Source organism: Anabrus simplex, chromosome 6 (assembly GCF_040414725.1).
Source record: "Anabrus simplex isolate iqAnaSimp1 chromosome 6, ASM4041472v1, whole genome shotgun sequence".
Lineage (NCBI taxonomy): Eukaryota > Metazoa > Arthropoda > Insecta > Orthoptera > Tettigoniidae > Anabrus > Anabrus simplex.
The window spans coordinates 280905491-280923926 of NC_090270.1; the positions used below are offsets into that span (position 1 = coordinate 280905491).

At 40.4% G+C, this 18436-nt stretch overlaps 1 protein-coding gene across 1 annotated transcript in view; it reads left to right on the forward strand.

Annotated features, from left to right (window-relative positions):
• Fer2 (48 related 2) overlaps positions 1-18436 on the forward strand; it is a 126049-nt gene that overhangs the window by 80383 nt on the left and 27230 nt on the right. Inside the window, exon 4 of the mRNA XM_068228287.1 lies at positions 17050-17233. Coding sequence (XP_068084388.1) covers positions 17050-17233 — 184 coding nt within the window. The remainder of the gene's footprint in view (positions 1-17049; positions 17234-18436) is intronic.

The following is an 18436-nucleotide window of genomic DNA, read 5'->3' on the forward strand; positions in this document are numbered from 1 at the left end:
AAGAAATCATTAAAAGGAGGGATGTTAAAAGCCTAGATTTCGAATGCATAATATCGCCGCGTCGTAAGAAAATGTGATAGCCTACAGTGTCCTAAGCCTCTAAGTTCAAGGGTCATGATTTACGGGCACTAAAAACAGTTAAAATAGGCAGGCATATAGACAGTAAAATAGCCAAAATAGGCACATAAATAAGCATCATTGTGTAAAACAGGCAACTCACTAGGCATTCATTGACTATGGAAGGAATTTACATCTAGCAAATGTTCAGGTAACAATCGTGTTCTGTTGCCATGAAGAATGTTTCTGTATTGTGAGCAGGATCTCTCAACATCACATGAATTGATGGTAGTAATACCCCAACTAGACTATGGTTCCAGTCTACGGGACCCTCACCAGGATTACGTGATTCAAGAACTGGAAAAAGATCCAAAGAAAAGCAGCTCGAATTGTTTGGCTGATTTCCGACAAAAGAGTAGCGTTACAAAAATGTTGCCCAGTGTGGACTGGGAAGACTTGAGAGAAAGGAGACGAGCTCCTCGAGTAAGCGGTATGTTCCGACCTGTCATTGGAGGGATGGCATGGGATGCCATTAGTAGACGAGTAAGTTTGAGTGGTGTCTTTAAAAGTAGGAAAGATCACAATATGAATATAAAGTTGGAATTAAAGAGGACAAATTGCGGCAAATATTCGTTTATGGGAAGGGGAGTTAGGGACTGCAATAACTTACCAAGGGAGATGTTCAATAAATTTCCAATTTCTTTGCAATCATTTAAGAAAAGGCTAGGGAAACAACAGCTAGTGAATCTGCCTCCTGGGCGACTGCCCCACATGCAGATCAGTAGTGACTGATTGACAAAACTTCAGTGAAGCCAATTCATCTGTACTGATACGGGTCTTCAGCCTTTCATCGCTCGTTATTAAAGACACGCGAATTATCATTCCCGCAACCCTGAGCAACTGCGCTATCCAGCCGGCCTTGTGTTAGAGAAATTTGATCTCTAACTTCATTACGGAGCAGTTGATAGCGACAAGCTCCTGACAGCACCTGCCCGATCCTATAACAAATAAACAATAGCACAAGCCGCTATTAAACTCTTGAAACTCAAGCTTGCCCATCAGTGGCAGGTGACCCGTGCTGTGTCTATCGCTTTGTCTCGGTGTACCCTTTTGTAGTAGGCACGTGCTCCTGCGTCTCAAAGGCTTCTTGACGACCAAGGAAATAATTAATACTGTAAACAAATAAATACATTCGGGACATAACTGGAAATAAATATATTGATAAGTAAATAAACTGAGAATCTAACAAGACATGAAAAATTAAGTGGACTATGGTCGTAACATCGAAAGAGGCATTCTGACAGTTCTTAGAGGGAGGTCCGTTTACTCCCTATCTAGTTGTGAAGAAGGGAGTCGGAGATATGGTTGCCATGGAAACGTGGGCGTGCCCACTGAGGTCGCCATGGAGATAAGCCTGCTGACCGGGTCGAGTTGCTTGGAGCTGCCAAACCTCTCACTTCGGAGAGGTATGAACGAACGATCAAGTGAGGCGGAAACGAGGGGAAGAAGAATGGAATGCAGGAATACGGCAACAGCGCGTAATGGCACGTGCAATGCTCCTTCCTCCAGTCTTATCTGTCATAATACTCCTTTAAATATTACGGGTATAGAGAGATAATCCACCTGATAGTCGCCGCTATTAGATAATCGTAAGATCGGCCTCCTAATCAGTTCTCACGAACAATATTTCTTTTATCTGATGTTTGGAAGTAAGCGGGGCTTGAGTTAAAACTCAGGATTAAAATTGTCAATCATCAGGCAGAATTTCTCTTTCGGATTTTATTGGAAAGATAAAATTCAATACATGGTTTTTCAGACCAGGGAGTACAAATGGTGTCCACCAATCGCCAATGAACTTTTCAACACTATGATTTGGATAATTATGTCCGGGAGTTTGTTTATTCTTAGGAATTGTCCCCCTAGCGCCAACCATAAGCCCAATAACTTTTCATTTTGTGATCTTACAAGGGCGGAACCCTCCCCCATCCTGGAACTCGTACAACAATAAAATAAACAGAAACTGGCTATAAACATGTGACTCCATAAACATTATTCCTTTCTTAATCCGTTTACCCACAGGGTTGGTTTTTTCCTCGGACTCAGCGAGGGATCCCACTTCTACCGCCTCAAGGGCAGTGTCCTGGAGCATGAGACTTTGGGTCGGGGGTTACAACTGGGCAGGATGACCGGAACCTCGCCCAGGCGGCCTCATGTGCTATGCTGAACATGGGCCTTGGGGGGATGGGAAGATTATATGGGAGAGACACGGAAGAGGGAAGGAAGCGTCCGAGGCCTTAAGTTAGATACCATCCCGGCATTTGCCTGGAGAGAAGTGGGAAACCACGGAAAACCACTTCGAGGACTGCTGAGGTGGGAATCGAACCCACCTCTACTCAGTTGACCTCCCGAGGCTGAGTGGACCCCGTTCCAGCCCTCGTACCACTTTTCAAATTTCGTGGCAGAGCTGGGAATCGAAACCGGACCTCCGGTTGTGGCAGCTAATCACGCTAACCACTACATCACAGAGGCGGACAATAAACATTCACAGACACATAATTGTAAAATCAACAGATCTCTTGAATCTATTTTCTAAAAAGCCTCGAAAGTTGTATTTTAGATTGTAAACTGAACAAACCATTCACTGTGAAACTGTTGACCTGGATCGTATTGTTCTTGTTCTGTATTTTAATGTAAGATTTTTACTGTACTGTAATCTGAATATCAACATAATTGAATTGTATCAGTGTCCTGATAATGACAGTCGAGCATGCGCGCACCGCACACGCACGAGTACCTTCATTATGTTCTACCTAATTTTGTAACTATAACACTCTCGCCATCGGTCGATCCTGGGAACGCTACTCGATCTCGTACCTCTTTCCGAGATCCTCAATGCATGGTTCATATCTGGACTTCTTCTCCTTACACACTAACCGAAGCTGCTGTTCAGTTTCTTTGAATTTTACAGCGGGATCAATCACCGTACCCGTACCTTTCGCCCGGTCGATGACGACAATATCAGCTCGTCTTGTGGATCCATTTGTGGAAAGACATCCTACTTCTTCATATATCCCCCAGTGTTGTTATGTACGGAGGCTTCTGGCGATCAGTGTGCGAACTGTATTGTGCCGATTGATTCCCATCAGCTCACCCTTACGACAGAAACGTAATACATGAGGTAAGGTTTCCAACTCGTCACATCTTCTGCAACGGGATGTAAATGAGCAAGTGAATAAAAACAAGCTCAATATTTTTCTTCTAATTATATCAAAACTATAAACATGCCGGTAAATGAATTTCACTCAGTAAAGAAGCATCAGGACTATCCATTTTGAGAATTTTCAGCAAGTGAAGGGGACACCAAAAGTCTGGAGTTAATGAGGCAAAAGTTCAACACTTCATGTGAAGGTCTGTATTCCCAGGAAAAATGGGGCATCCTTAATTTGAAACTTGAATTCTGTTTGTAGACATCATGTAGGGTTTTTGGGCTTACGCTGCGCCAAGAAAACAAGGTGAGACTCTTTACGTTTCGCAGATAACGTGGCTCCGCGTCTTCAGAAAATGATCTCGACTGTTCACGAGGAAGACTTCTCCAATACTGAAGGTTTGAATTTAGCCGTTAGTGATCGGAAGCGGTACGTTCATTCGTCACCAGATGGCTCACCGAACGCTGGCAGAGCACCACTAGCATTCCAAGTGGCAGCTGACGACGCCATCTAGAGGTGGTCTGGATGGGGCGGTGAGGGAGGGGGGGGGCATAACAGGTTAATGAAAGTAAATACAATAGAGACAATAAGCGACACTCTGCGAGATATCGAGGGACAGCGATTAGAGCTCTATCTAGCGGAGTGACCTGAGAGTTACTGATTCTGTCATAAGAGCACGTGTATTTGTTTGTGAAGTTTTTGGGGTTATTTATACGTTTGCATTCAGTTGACATAAGTAAATAGTAGCGTGTGTCATTCCTTTATATCTCCTGTCAATATGAGTGTAAAGATATGTGCTGCGTTTGGCTGCAGTAACTATGAAGTGCAGAAGGATTCGCGGTCTTTCTTCCGTTTCCCTCATGGGAAGAAAATGTAAGTAAATACTGTGTTTGCATATATATTCTTACAGAGATATATATCTTACAGAGATATTTTTATAGAAGACCTATTTCCTAAACTTCTGACCTGCGCGACCCATATTTTAACTGGCTTAAAGTATAGTAAGATTTTCTATTGTATTAGTGCAGCAGTTAACCTTCAATACCGATGTGTTTTTGTAGGTGTGATCTGTGGGTTTTTATTTAATTCAGGAAAACGCATATGCATATGTATGTGGCTGGTTGTGTTCCAAGTTACCCCATTTGGAATGCCGTAATGCGCTGTCAAGCACTGAAGAAAATATGGGTGATTTTAAAAATGTGATGATGATGCAAATTTGCTTTACCCTAATGTAATGGCAAATATTGCTTATAGGGAAATTTTGAATGTTTTTGCGGCTAAATTTTTAGATTTTATTTCTGTTAGTAGGCTTCAAGATAAAAGGAAAATTGTTCAGCTCTTAAATGTAAATTCATTGAATCATGTGTGTAAGGAATGTGCCGATAGTTTTATTGACAAGTGTCCTAATGTGATCTACAATGCTTTTAAATGAGAAAAAAAAGACAAATCTAGCCGTGAAAGTTCAGGCAGGTATGCTAAAGCTAAAAAGTAATGCATAAATGAAAGATCAAGCCCTTTCACAGCAGTCCATTTCACATCTTGATTATAGGTACATGTCTAATTTCAGTCTTTAAATAATAACCTGTTAAATAATTCTTCATTCATGTATCCAGAATTGCTTTAGCAACTTTGAAGTTCATATTTTAGCAACACTTTCTTTCTAGACGTAATTTATTTATCTATTTCCGTATATAAATTTCCATTGATATTTGAATTTAGCGCGAATTTTCAGGTCACGCCACTAGGAGCGCCACTTGCGAATTGTCTCCCATTTTAACAAGGCTAAGTCTCTAATGTATTTGATGAAAGTGTGACAATGACACAAGCCTGGAATGGTGATGAAGAACATACGAATTTGGAAAACACCTAAACGAAATAGCAATAGTGAAAAGACAGGGAAGAGGACTACCTGCGTAAATCCTTAATGGCTGGCAACCAGGTATTACTTAATTGATAGCCAGTGTCAATGTTGAAATTGTTAGGATTTATACGTATTTTCACAGCTTCCCGTATAATCCCAGACCTGTCGTGGTTAGTGTGAGTAAGAGTTCGAACATCTTGGAACACGACATCATGACCCGACGGTAGAGCGTGCTCAGCTATTGTTGATTTGTCTGGCTCGTTGAGACGAATATTTCGTACATGTTCCTTGATACGAGAACCAATGGACCGGCAAGTTTGGCTAATATTCTACCTTGCCGCAAGTACAGGGAATTTTGTACACCCCAGAGTGTAATAGCGGGGACAATATTTCCTTAGTTTTACCTAAACTGTGAGCAATTTTAGTGACGGTGCCAAACACGGTTTTAATATTGTCCTTGTGGAGGACCTTGGCGATTCGATCCATGGCATTGTGAATGTAAAGCAGGCAGGCAGTTCCCTTCACTTCTTCTTTCTGTGAGCTTTGCTTAGTTGTTCCTCTGGGATGCAGGGCTCTATGAATCTGTACATCGCTGTAACCATTACCCTTGAACTGACTTTGAGTATGTCCATTTCCTCCTGAATATTTGATGGTTCACGAATTCCGAATTCGTATCCTTATGCAGCCAGTCCATGTATGAATGGTGTGAAAATATCACTCATAGGGTCGGTTGGTGCATGCATTTCAGTGGGCTTGGCAGACTGATACCTATGTAATAGCAACGGCTGGCTCGGTGAGGAAAGCAACGGGAAACTACCTCACTCCTCGTTTCCCTAGTACGCCTCTTCAGTGACGCCTAGGCTATTTATGACAGCTGTTGGCGGAGCTGCAGAGGATCAAACCAGCCTTCGGGCTGAATATCCAACATACACATGCATCGCCATCTTGGTGGATGTCGTGAGAATGCCCTGTTTTTGTGCTGAATGGTGGTGAGAATATGCATGGAGATAGCGATTCGTTTCAGCAGGCTTAAAATAGACGGTATGTCCTAAGGAGCCGTCCGCTTTCTTTCTTAGTAGAAGATCGAAGAAAGGAAGGCATCCGTCTGATTCCATCTCTATAGTGAATTTAAATGATGTTGTTGATTCAGAAATAGCTGAAGTTTCTCAGGGCCTTCTGTCCAGACCATAAATGTATCGTCAACATACATCCACGAAACGCTAAAGCAATAGCCTCCTCCTCAAAATGTTCCATAAAGAAATTAGCCACTACCGGCGAAAGTGGACTTCCCATAGCCACCATCCGTCTGTTTTATAAAATTGTCCATCCCACAAGAAATAGTTGGAAGTCATGCAGTGGTCACTGTGGAGATGGATTCGGACGGATGTCTTCCTTTCTTGGATGTTCAAAAAATGTATTGATCTGGTCCACCTATTCAATACTTGTCATAATAATTATATTAAAATAATGTATTGATCTGTACCACCTATTAGTTACTTGTCATAATACTTACAGCATAAGTTAATTTTACACTTCTAATGTATCTATACTAAATACGGCCCACCTGACATCTAGCGGCTTGTTACTCCGCTTCTAAGGGAGACGACATTTCTAAAACAAGCAGTAAAATAAACTCTGTTTGCTACATGTAATACAAGCATTAAAAGTTGTCTAAATTAAGTAGTGTATCCTCAATAAAATAAATTAGTAACTAATACCAATGGGCCTTACAAGGAACACCTGATCAAAATAAGGCCCATAATTGATCCCTAATAAAGCCCACCCTATTTTTTAAAAAATAAAGAAATATTCTGAGCTCTTATTCTTTACTTCATTGTATTGAAACAAGGTAAAATAGATTAGCCTTAAAAGTCATTGAAAAACATTCCGAATTCTGCAATTTGAGCCTTTGCCGTAAATTTATAAAATCGCTCTTGGGCAAAAGTATACAGTGTCTTCTGTGAAAAAGTATGTTGATTTATTTATTTATTTTAGAAGGTTCAGAAAATTTTATTACAATCCATCCGTAAAACATAGGCTTTAAGAATAAAGAAAATTATAAATTAAAATGAATTTTCACTTCACGAACACCAGTCAATAGTTCACTTATAATGAAGGGACACGTGAAATTTGGAATTGTGTCCTTTTCTGTTATTCTCACACAGTCTTCATGATTTTTTTGCAGTTTTTGCAGATACCCTGTTCGATACTGTGTCTTCACAATAGATGTGGCAAAACCAGCTTATTAATTTATGTTTCACCCCATTCCCGGACTGACTAAACTCTCCTTGATGGGTTAGGTACAGCCTTAACAAGTTTTCTTCAGATCTTTCTCTTTTCTAAAAATGGTCAACATGTTCTTAAGATGTGTCGCAAGATCTCTTCCACCAGAATTATGTCTCGTTTCTTCGCCGGTATTATATGACTCTTTGGGATTTTGTCACCAAACAATGCCTTTGTGACAACCTGTGCCTTGTAATTTAAGACCTAAAAGTGCGAGTTTTCCTCTTAAATTCAGGCGTTACCAAAACATCCTGGAAAGAAGATTCCAGTTCATCATCATCACCATCATCATCATCATCATCATTAGAATCTACATCATTTGAGCTGTCGTGAACTGAAAAATGTTCACCCACGCTTGAGCTGGAATCATTTGAGTTGTCAATAGGACGTCTCCTTTTTCTGGATGCAGCTGTGTTTTGAGATTTTGGCCAGCTGAGATTCAGTTGGCAAGGCTTCTGGTGAAACAGGCTGCTGCGTAGCATGCGATGGAGTGAAGGCACTCTCAGGAATTATATTTGGGTCAAATGGATACCTGTTGCGCAGAACTCGCAGATAACATTTCCTTGGGACGTTGCTTTCCCATGTTTGGACCAGTAGAGCTGAATTTTGTCATCCCAGTATGATTCAAGTGATTTGAACACTGATTTTTCCACAAGCTGGAGCTCGTGAATGGTGCTAGTGGGCAAGCAGTAGAGTCTGGTGTCATGTTCATGAATAGCATCGCAAATATCTGGATCTAAATGCGATGCGAGTATTTTGTCTGCAGGCTTGTACTTTGCAAAAGGCAACCACTCTATAGAGGCTGCAGTGTTCATCTAACCCGTATCCGTTTTTTCTACCTGAGTTCGTGAGTTTTCCCTTAAAAGGAATCATAGAAGAATGCACCTGGAAAATGGCATTTCCATAACATACAATACATTCTGTATGTTGTTCGTGCTCTGGAGGAACAAAGTGAAGCCATTTATCAACATTTGTAGCCAGAACCTATGGTGACTTATGTAGTGAAAGGCAACACACCTCCTCATCCATATTATAGACCAATTAATTGTGGATTATAGAAGAAGTCTAATTCAATCATAACTAACTTTTCGAAATGGTCACTCACTATCACATTATTTAGCTTGACAGCTCTCCCTGCGTTCAAATGCTGTGCTTTCGTACGAATAATACCAGGTTGCCATTTTAAGAAGAGCTTCAGCCACTTGCGCCAGCCAATCCTTTTGCATCACTAAAGGAGTCCTGCATTTTATTATTTTTACATAATTCATATAAACTTACAGATCGCCAACGGACTTTGACTGTATCTAGATAACCTACTTCCTCAAAGCGGAAAATCCTCTGGCAAAGTTAATTTTCCTGTGCGTCATTCAAACAAGCTTTCCGTCCTAGTTTCTTAACAATTCCAGAATAAGCATGATTGCGTAATGTTCGCCTGGGGATATCAAAATTCTTTGATGCTGTCCTGACAAACAGTCCTTCTGCAACAGCCTTTATAGCCCTCTACACATTATCTTCACTCAAACATTGGAATACACTTATTTAGACTGCTGAAATGTTTATGTGGAACTGTGTGTTGTTAATGTTGTCATTATGGAACCTATTGGCATAGAGTTAAACTGGGTGTACTCATGAAAGTCTTCATTAATAAGTTGTCAGGATGTCCTATTCGTAACACGCGTCAAACAAACTATTTCCTCCACTGCTTTTCATCGCGTAGTAGTACAACATTATAATGTCTGGGCTTCATAATCGTGCCAAAGCCATTTAGTGTATTATGTTGAACAAAGTTTAAATTGCCAATCGTAAGGAAAAATGTGGACACTGTTATCAATAAGCATACCACAAGCATTATCTTACACTAAAAGAGATGCGACAACAAGTGGTAAAGCAACGATGCAGGAAAGAGTCTCAACCGAAAATAAGTTTCTTCTTTAAGCCATTATCAACAGTTGTTTAGGATAACAACATTCCCACGGTTTCAAGATTAGGTAGTAGCACCTCTTTGGCTGTTGTGGTCCATAGCATTGTAGATTCAGATGACATCAGCAAATAACTGATTGAGTACCATTCTAAATGTAGCTTATGGAGTTCCAATAGATAATTGTCATTATTATGACATACAGTATAGCCCTACTGTGTATATGTGTACAGTAATGTATCATCAAGCTTGTTTAATGTACCTTTTGTTATCGTAATTTTAGTTTGTTTAATTCTACTGTACTGTGATAACATTAACTGGTTTTATATTAAGTAGCCAGTACTGTACTGTACAGTATTTCAGATAATATTATGCAGATTTTATTCAATCAATACATTTCCATACATTATCATGCTAAAGTGCTGCAGCGGATTGCCAAGTTGAAAAATTAATCACTTTAAAAACTATGATCTGCAATCAAAGAATAGGAAATGATTCTACTCCCCTCACAACCAGGTAACTACTGTCGGATTTTTTATTATGGACACTCGAGTTTAGGCTTTAATTACAAACGAACCAACAGGCCTATTGCAATGCGAGTTATACCAATATTTTCCTTGTTTAATTCTACATTAGCGTATATAAGACACATTGTTTTCGACGTTCATTAAATATTTTTTATTTGTGGTTGTAATAAATATTGCCCGGTTTTTTGGCTTCTTCTGTAGGAAGCGCTCACTTAGGAATATATACAAGGAAAACTACTTGTCTGATGGTAATGAAATTTTTATATGTTATAACCACATGTATTTGTAGTGTAATACTCAAGTTACAATTTTTTTTCAATCATCCCGAAAAAAGTTCTTATCATTTTTCTAAAGCAACTCTTTCTCAGCCCAGGATAAACGTACAACAGCAAAGTTGGGCTTGTTTTGAAGCACTCAGTCATGGTTATCAGAAACTACAACAACTGTAACCGTACAGTTTGGTACCGAATTTATGAAGAGTAATATTGAAAGGAGGTTTTGTGTACGCCGGACCGTGTGATTAACAGCAGGCCGGGTGGTGAAAACGGGCGCAGTGTTGCCGCGTTCAGTAGTAATCACGCGCGCAACGAACACAGTACACTCGCCCCGGGCAGTTGTGGAACGGAATGCCCATGACCTTGGTTTATCCGCAAGCTATTTTCAGTTGTCCTATGTTCTGCATGTTGGCCACGTCACTTCAAGATGCCTCCAAGACCGCCGTTATCAGAGGGTGAACTTGCAATGATTTCGAGTGCTATTTGTTTCTTTCAATGTGAGGGGGAAAAAGTAGGGGACAAGAGGTTCCCTGTGTACAAGAAGGTGGCAGATTGTCTTGGATTATCGCTGTCGTCAGTGAAGAGAGTAGGAGCCGCTTCAAAGGAGAATGATGGAAATACGTCATCCAGGTCAAGAAAGAAACAGTGTGTGAGACCGGGGCGTCCGAAAATCCATCTAGATGATTTTACTTTGGGCACAATACGAAGAAATATGCACGATTTTTATATGAATAAGATATTTCCCACAATTAAAAGCCTCCGCATGAAACTGTTAGAAAATATGCCGGATTTTCCCGATATGTCAATTTCTACGCTTTTGAAAGTAGTTCGGAGCTTGGGATTCCGATTCAAAAAACTAAACAGGAAACCAGTGCTAATGGAATCTGTGACAGTTGCTGCATCCCGACATACCTACCTTAGACGAATTAGAGACTTAAGAGCACAGGGCTACAAGATCTTTACAGACGAGACGTGGTGCGGACAGAACCATACTATGAAATATGGGTGGCAAGAAAACGTGATTGAAGCTTTAGAAAACAACTTTGACAACTATAGTCTGTACAGAGGGTACATTCAGCAAATTTATGGATGGCGTGGAGGGTTCAAAACACCGTCTGGAGCTGGGAAACGCGTCATAATTTTACACATCGGAAGTGAAGAAGGATTTCTTGACGGTGCAGAACTTTGTTTTATTGGCAAGAAAGGCAGTGGTGATTACCACAATGAGATGAACTCGACTCATTATGAAGAATGGTTCACGAAAGTCCTGAGTTTATTGCCTCAAAAGTCGGCTGTCGTTATAGATCAAGCTCCATATCATACGATGGTCGATCCTTCATCTAAAAACCCGAACATGTCATGGCTGAAACCTGAAATTATATCCTGGATAACATCAAAGAATATTTCACTACCACCTGGAGTTGACGATTATAACAAATTAACGAAATCAGAGCTGACTGTCCTTGCCAGGCCTTATTTTCAAACACCGGTAAAGAAGCTGGAACAACTGACTAAACGACTTCGACCAGATGTACAGCTTGTTTGGTTACCAGTGGCCCATTGCGAGCTTAATCCAATCGAGCTAATTTGGGCTTACGTAAAAGGGAAAATAGCAAAAACAAATATGGCTAACACATTAGAAAATGGTAGAGGTATGGAAGCAATTAACGCTTTATGCCGAGAAGCCTTACGTACCGTCACCCCTGAACCCTGGAAACAATGCATAAAACACGCTAAGAAAATTGAAGACCACTACTGGGAAAAAGATGGACTGTCTGAAAACGTCCCTTATTTCGAGCCAGTCATAATCAACAGGAATGACAGCAGCACCGATTCATCGGAATACAGTGATTTTTCAGACGAAGAAAATTGATAGAATTAAATATTGTAAATATATGTAAATAATAATGCAAATAACTCTTGTAAAAATTGTACAGTGTGATATTTCTAAATAAGTCAACCATTTTTAAACCTGCCTTTGAAGGTCCAAAGCCCTTATGAGAAAAGGTGATAGGAAGTGGAATTTATAAGAGGAAATAAAATTAAAGGTTGAAACTAAACGAAAAGCTGTGTTCGTTGCGCGCGTGATTACTACTGAACGCGGCAACACTGCGCCCGATTTCCCCACCCGGCCTGCTGTTAATCGCACGGTTCGGCGTACACAAAACCTCCTTTCAATATTACCCTTCATAAATTCGGTACCAAACTGTACGGTTACAGTTGTTGTAGTTTCTGATAACCATGACTGAGTGCTTCAAAACAAACCCATGTTTGCTGTTGTACGTTTATCCTGGGCTGAGAAAGAGTTGCTTTAGAAAAATGATAAGAACTTTTTTCGGGGTGGTTGAAAAAAATTGCAACTGGAGTATTACACTACAAATGCATGTGGTTATAACATATAAAAATTTCATTACCATCAGACAAGTAGTTTTCCTTGTATATATTCCTAAGTGAGCGCTTCCTAGAGAAGAAGCCAAAAAACCGGGCAATATTTATTACAACCACAAATAAAAAATATTTAATGCACGTCGAAAACAATGTGTCTTATATACGCTAATGTAGAATTAAACAAGGAAAATATTGGTATAACTCGCATTGCAATAGGCCTGTTGGTTCGTTTGTAATTAAAGCCTAAACTCGAGTGTCCATAATAAAAAATCCGACAGTAGTCTTGTACTCCACGCCGGGTGGCTGTGCTGGGCTGTGCGATCACAGCTCAGCGAGAATTTCTAAGTTTTTTTGCCAGAAAGCAGGAACTCTGCCTTTTGCCGACAGGCCGCGGCCCGTTAAAGTCACGTGACAAGTCCAGTCCCAGCAATGGTAGAGTGAAGCCGGTTATTACATGTGTTCTTGCGGTGTTATTGCTAGTTTATTGTGGATTATGGAAGGAAATAACGGAGACTTTGTGTTTATGTGAATATGTTGGTGTTGTGCAACAGTTCCTTACATTCATAGTGTTGTGTGCGGAAGTGTAAGTAAGTATTAATTTACAAAAATGTGTATATAACCTCAACGTTGTTCACATAATTCAGCAATGTTGGGCTGCAGTACACGAGTTGCATAAATTACAACACCAGTGCTGACGATTTAGAGGTAATGCATTCATATCCTATTTAATTACAGATATATGAAAATGAAACTTTAAGCATTAGATATGATGCTGAAGCCAGGTACGGAGTGGAACAAATGTAAGACTTGTAAATAGCTTACAATAGGCCTACCTTTCACCCTGGATTCAATAAGATATTCCTTACACGAATGTTATTTTAAATATAGGCTTAATTGTGCATTAGCCAGTTTCATTAGCAACATTTGATTTATCTGAGTGTGCATATCTTTACTGGAGTAAGATTTTTAGATTTTGTCAACCAAGGCTAGTAAGATACACTGTATTTTATTTAATTTCTAAATGAATAGGGTGGCTCCAAGGTAACTTCCACGAAGGTAGCAAAATTTACGTATTAGATATGATGCTGAAGCCAGGTATGGAGTGGAACAAATGTAAGGCTTGTAAATAGCTTAGAGTAGGCCTACGTTTCACTCTGGATTCAATAAGATATTTCGTACATGAATGTTATTGCGAATATAGGATTACTTGTACATTAACCATTAACATTATTGAGTGTGCATATCTGTACCTGAGTAAGATTTTTAGTATTTGTTCAACCAAGGATAGTAAGAGACACTATGTTTCATTTGATCTGTAGTTCAGTAGTGTTATTTTAGTAGGTTGAAGTACGCTGAAATGTATTTTTTATAGCACGCTACGATAGTCTCTCGCGTGAACCTGGGGATGCATTCTCTACAGCAAGACCGGCCAAGTCACGTGACATTCAGTGTATGACGTGCGCGCCGCGGCCTGTCTTTCTCGTCGGGCTCGCTTTTGCCCATGCTTGCCCAACTTTTCCGATAGGCTGTGGAAACAGCAGCCAAGACATCACTTCACAGCGATTCTTCGTTCGACCACAGAGAGACAGCACTTGCATTACGGCCGATATGAGAACGTGGCAGGTGGCACCCTCTTGACTCAGCGGTAGTATTTAAGAGGGGATCGCTCAAAGAAAACGGGAAAACAAAATACTGTAGAGCTGTTCCCGCCAGGTCTTTTAATACCAAGGAGGATAGAATACTCCCAACTTGCCTATTCTATAGCTACCTTTGTAAATCGATGAACTATAAAAATTGTACTTTTTATGTTGTCAAAATAAGGACATGATATTGTGGTTTTCTTTAATAAAAATGTCTAGTTTACAAATGTAACTATAAAAACATAACATGTAATTTTGCATTACGACGTTGCTGGTATTATTTCAATGATTTTCGTAACATTGGAAAGTTCTGTTTTTTGCGCGCTCACACCAAGTGTTTGAGTTCGTGAATATTTTGCCATTGCAGGTGTTATTGTGTGTTTAATTATATAGTTTTATAGTTATTTATGAGGAATGTGTATATGTGTTGGGGTTGTTTGCGTGTTTGTTCAGTGTGGAAAACTCAGAGGAGAGCCTTGTGAAAACCGCATACCGGTATGTTTCTCAATATTTTTATTTTTTGGAGGGGGGATGGGTTACAGCACACAACTGATTTTCTGCACCAGCCGCCACTGCTGTAGTCTATATAAAGAAGCTGGTATCACAGTCTCTTGGGACTACATAATCTGAAAAGGGACATAGTGCATCTCGAACTAATAAAGAATAAATTAAAGATTCTCCCCCATTAACATAGGACCTATACTTTTGTATTTTGTGCTAATTCGCCAAACAAAAAGTTATTTCCTATAAAAGTAATGAAAAATCATACAAAATTCCAAACAATTTAAATATAGTTGGGGACATATCATGACGACCTCGCCTCACACCACTACTTTCCAGCGGCAGCTCTGTGTCTATTAGCGACTTATAGGATTTACTACCTCTACTGCAGTCAGAGTTGCCAAATCGGTTACTGCACTCCATATGAAGAAAGGGTAAATACTACAGAGTGAGGAAGAAAGTGGTTTGGCAGCCTCTCCAAAACAAACAAGGATCACTTAGAGCTCGTTAACTCAGCAGGGTGCAGCGTGTGATTGACTACTGGCTTTCAGCTCGCTTCCAGGAACTGAGGTCGTCATGTTTTGTCCCCAACTATAAATGTATTGCAATAATAGGTTGTTCTTTTTACAATTTGTTTTGCGTCACACCGATACAGACAGGTGTTATGGCGAGGATGGGATAGGAAAAGGCCAGGAGTGAGAATGAAGTGGCCATGGCTTTAAATAAGGTACAGTGGCGAAGTGTGAACTAAGTAAAGGGGTAGACAGATTTTTCTCTATTTACACTATAATCACATTTTATATGGAATTTTGTTTTCGACTCATACAAATCTGAATTCATTATTATTATTATTAATGACTCTGAAACTAAGACAAACCCTATAATGCTACGTGCAGCGGGAGTTGTCAAATAAAAACTTATTTGTAGAACAAAAAATAGCAATATATTTCATTGTTATGTAGATTTAATAATAGAAATAAGAAATAAATAGATTTTCTTACAAGTCACCCTAAACAATATTTTTGTAAATGAGTTCAATCCGGCTGTCCTTCATTTCAGCAAATATATCTATTAGTCCCGTCTTGAAATCAGGCGTCTTGCTGATATGTCACAGCAGTTCCTTCTCTATAGCTCGAGTTCCCAAGTTAGACAGTCTCTGGTTGGTCATCGAATTCCTTAAATAGGTTTTAATTCGTTTGAAGACACTCACAGCGCGTTCATTAGCAACTGACGTTAACGGAATATACAGCATCAAATTAAGCAATTTTGTTGTTTCCGTACACACACTCTGGAGTTCATTATTGAGAATGTAAGCCAGCAGATGTTGGGGTTATAATACCGTAGCTAATATTGGCGGGCAATGAAATGCATGTACTTTGAAGGATTTTGATGCTGTCATTCATTTATTTGGAGCATGTTTGCTATACTTCGTATTAGAATATTATTTTATTTTTAGACGTGTCTTATAATAAAGTAAATTCAAATTAATTACATTAAAAGCATGTCTGAGATGGTAGCCAATAAGAAGACCTTTATAAACGGAGATCCAAATACTAGCCAGTGAGAACAAGAAGAGACGCTGGTAAGTCTGTCTACTGGGCGGAGAAATCTCGCTATAGGAAAGTCCTAGTTCCACAGTCAGCTCCTACAGATAGCGTTAGTGTTGCTCTATCTGAAAGCTTTGAAAATCAAAGGGAACATACACAGAATGGACAGCGTCTACTTTCGTCCACGTGCTTCGTGTAACTGACGAGAGCCCGAGCATTGCAGAAGTGAGACGAAAATAAGTAAAGCGGAGAATACAATAATATCATGAATGTGAAAATAATTAATGTTCTAAAGAATAATTGAATTGACTAGATAAAATTTCGTTCAAAAAATGTTAAGGGTACATGCTGTCTACCCTGTCTCCCCTGACGCTTCGCCCCTGAAAGGTACAGCTCCAGCACGTGCCTCGTGTGAAAATCGGAAACCACAGAAAGCCATCTTCAGAACTGCCGACAGTGAGGTTCGAACCCACTATCTCCTGAATGCACGCTCATAGCTGAGTGACCCTAACCACACGACCATTTCTCTCGGTAGTAATAGCCAAGAGTATTAGGTTTTCAATGATTTCTCATGCATAAAATAATAAATATCTCTTTTATTACTGAAATCACTTAGATGTTAATTGAAGGCCACTAAACAGATATTATAGTGTACCCCAGGAATCCGCTTTAGGTCCTCTCTGCTCCATATATGTAAGTAACATTTTTCGAAAGTTTTTCTTTGAAACGTCACGTCGTGGAAGGGCTAATATTATCTGCACGCGGACATTGTAAGGAGTTCTATTCTAGCGACAGGCCGGATCATACAGCCGAGGATTAATGTAGATTTGTCATTGTATTTTCCAGATTCAGAGGGCAGCAGTGAGCTGGTGGGCGGAGGCGACGAGGCGTTCTACCCCAGCGGCAGCCCGTACCGCATACAGCGCCATGCAGCCAACATCCGGGAGCGCAAGAGGATGCTGAGGTCGGCAAGCTCACCCCGCCCCCCGGCCCCGGCTCCCCACCCCACCGAGAAACCGCCCGTCAAAATGTGAGGCCCGGAGGAAGGGGAGGGGACAGGGGACACGATAGCATTCAAGACATTACCATTCCTTCATTCTAACGTACCGGTACCCAATATACAGTACCTATAACTAACGCTCAAGATCACTAAAGCTGAAACCAAGTCCATGTTCCGCTCAAGGTCAGCTTCTCCTAAGCTTCTGTTTCTCCGCTACGGTCTTCTTCCTTGGCCATACTCTGCTGTGCTTTGCTGTATAGCTATTCCTTCTAGTGTGCATTATTTCTGTCTGACTTAACAGGCTGTTGATTGCGAGACAGCCGCTGTGCCGTGCTCAAGTGGCGAGGTTGGTGGTGGTGGTGGGCAGTGGTCTGCGTGGCCTTGAGCGGCACATAGACTTGGTTTCTTTTATAGCTTATTTAATTAAATTAATCGTAGCTCTTTTATTCCCCAGGATGATTAAGTTACGTCACTACATTACTTCCATTCGTGCTATGACATAACTTTTAAAGAAAGGTTAACTTTGATATTGTGAATAGGTCTGAAGCTATAAATTTTATTTGGTATAACGAGAAATTATTAATACGGTATTACTTTTCGATCATGAATGGTTTTACCATTGGTGAACAAGATAACTCTCTTTCAGTTAGGTTTTTCAGTATTAAATCGTTATACCAGCATTCCCCTGGAGTTGAAGAGGGGGAATTTCTGAGAAGCATACATTAACCTCAAGGGGTTGCCTGTCCGATGCGGTAAAGACGCGCTCGGTTCGCTCGGAAGGACGTGGCTTCGATTCCGTGTCATGAAATCTCAAAATTTAAGAAACGAAATTTCCACTTCTGGAGGTGCACATGGCCCTGAGGTTCAGACCAAAAATGAGTACCAGATTCATTCCTTGGGGGCGAAAATGGCCGGGTGTAGAACTAACCTCTCTACCTTATCAAGTGCTGGGGTTACGGATAGTGGAAGCCTTTACCTTCCACCTCTCCAAGGACCTTCATTGCCTGTGCAAAGATGACTTTGCTCTGCTATATATTAAACTCTCTCTTCACAATTCTTTCAACTTAGGCTTAAAGCACCTCGTTCCAGTCCCACAAACTAAGCTCTATGGCCGGGTACTGAAAGTGGGTCTACGAGGCGGATGCCTAATATACGGAAACAGGCTTTAGGGATCATTTCTAGATTCTTGTGATTAATTAAAGGGACGTGTAACTTGCCTGGTCACTGCACTAG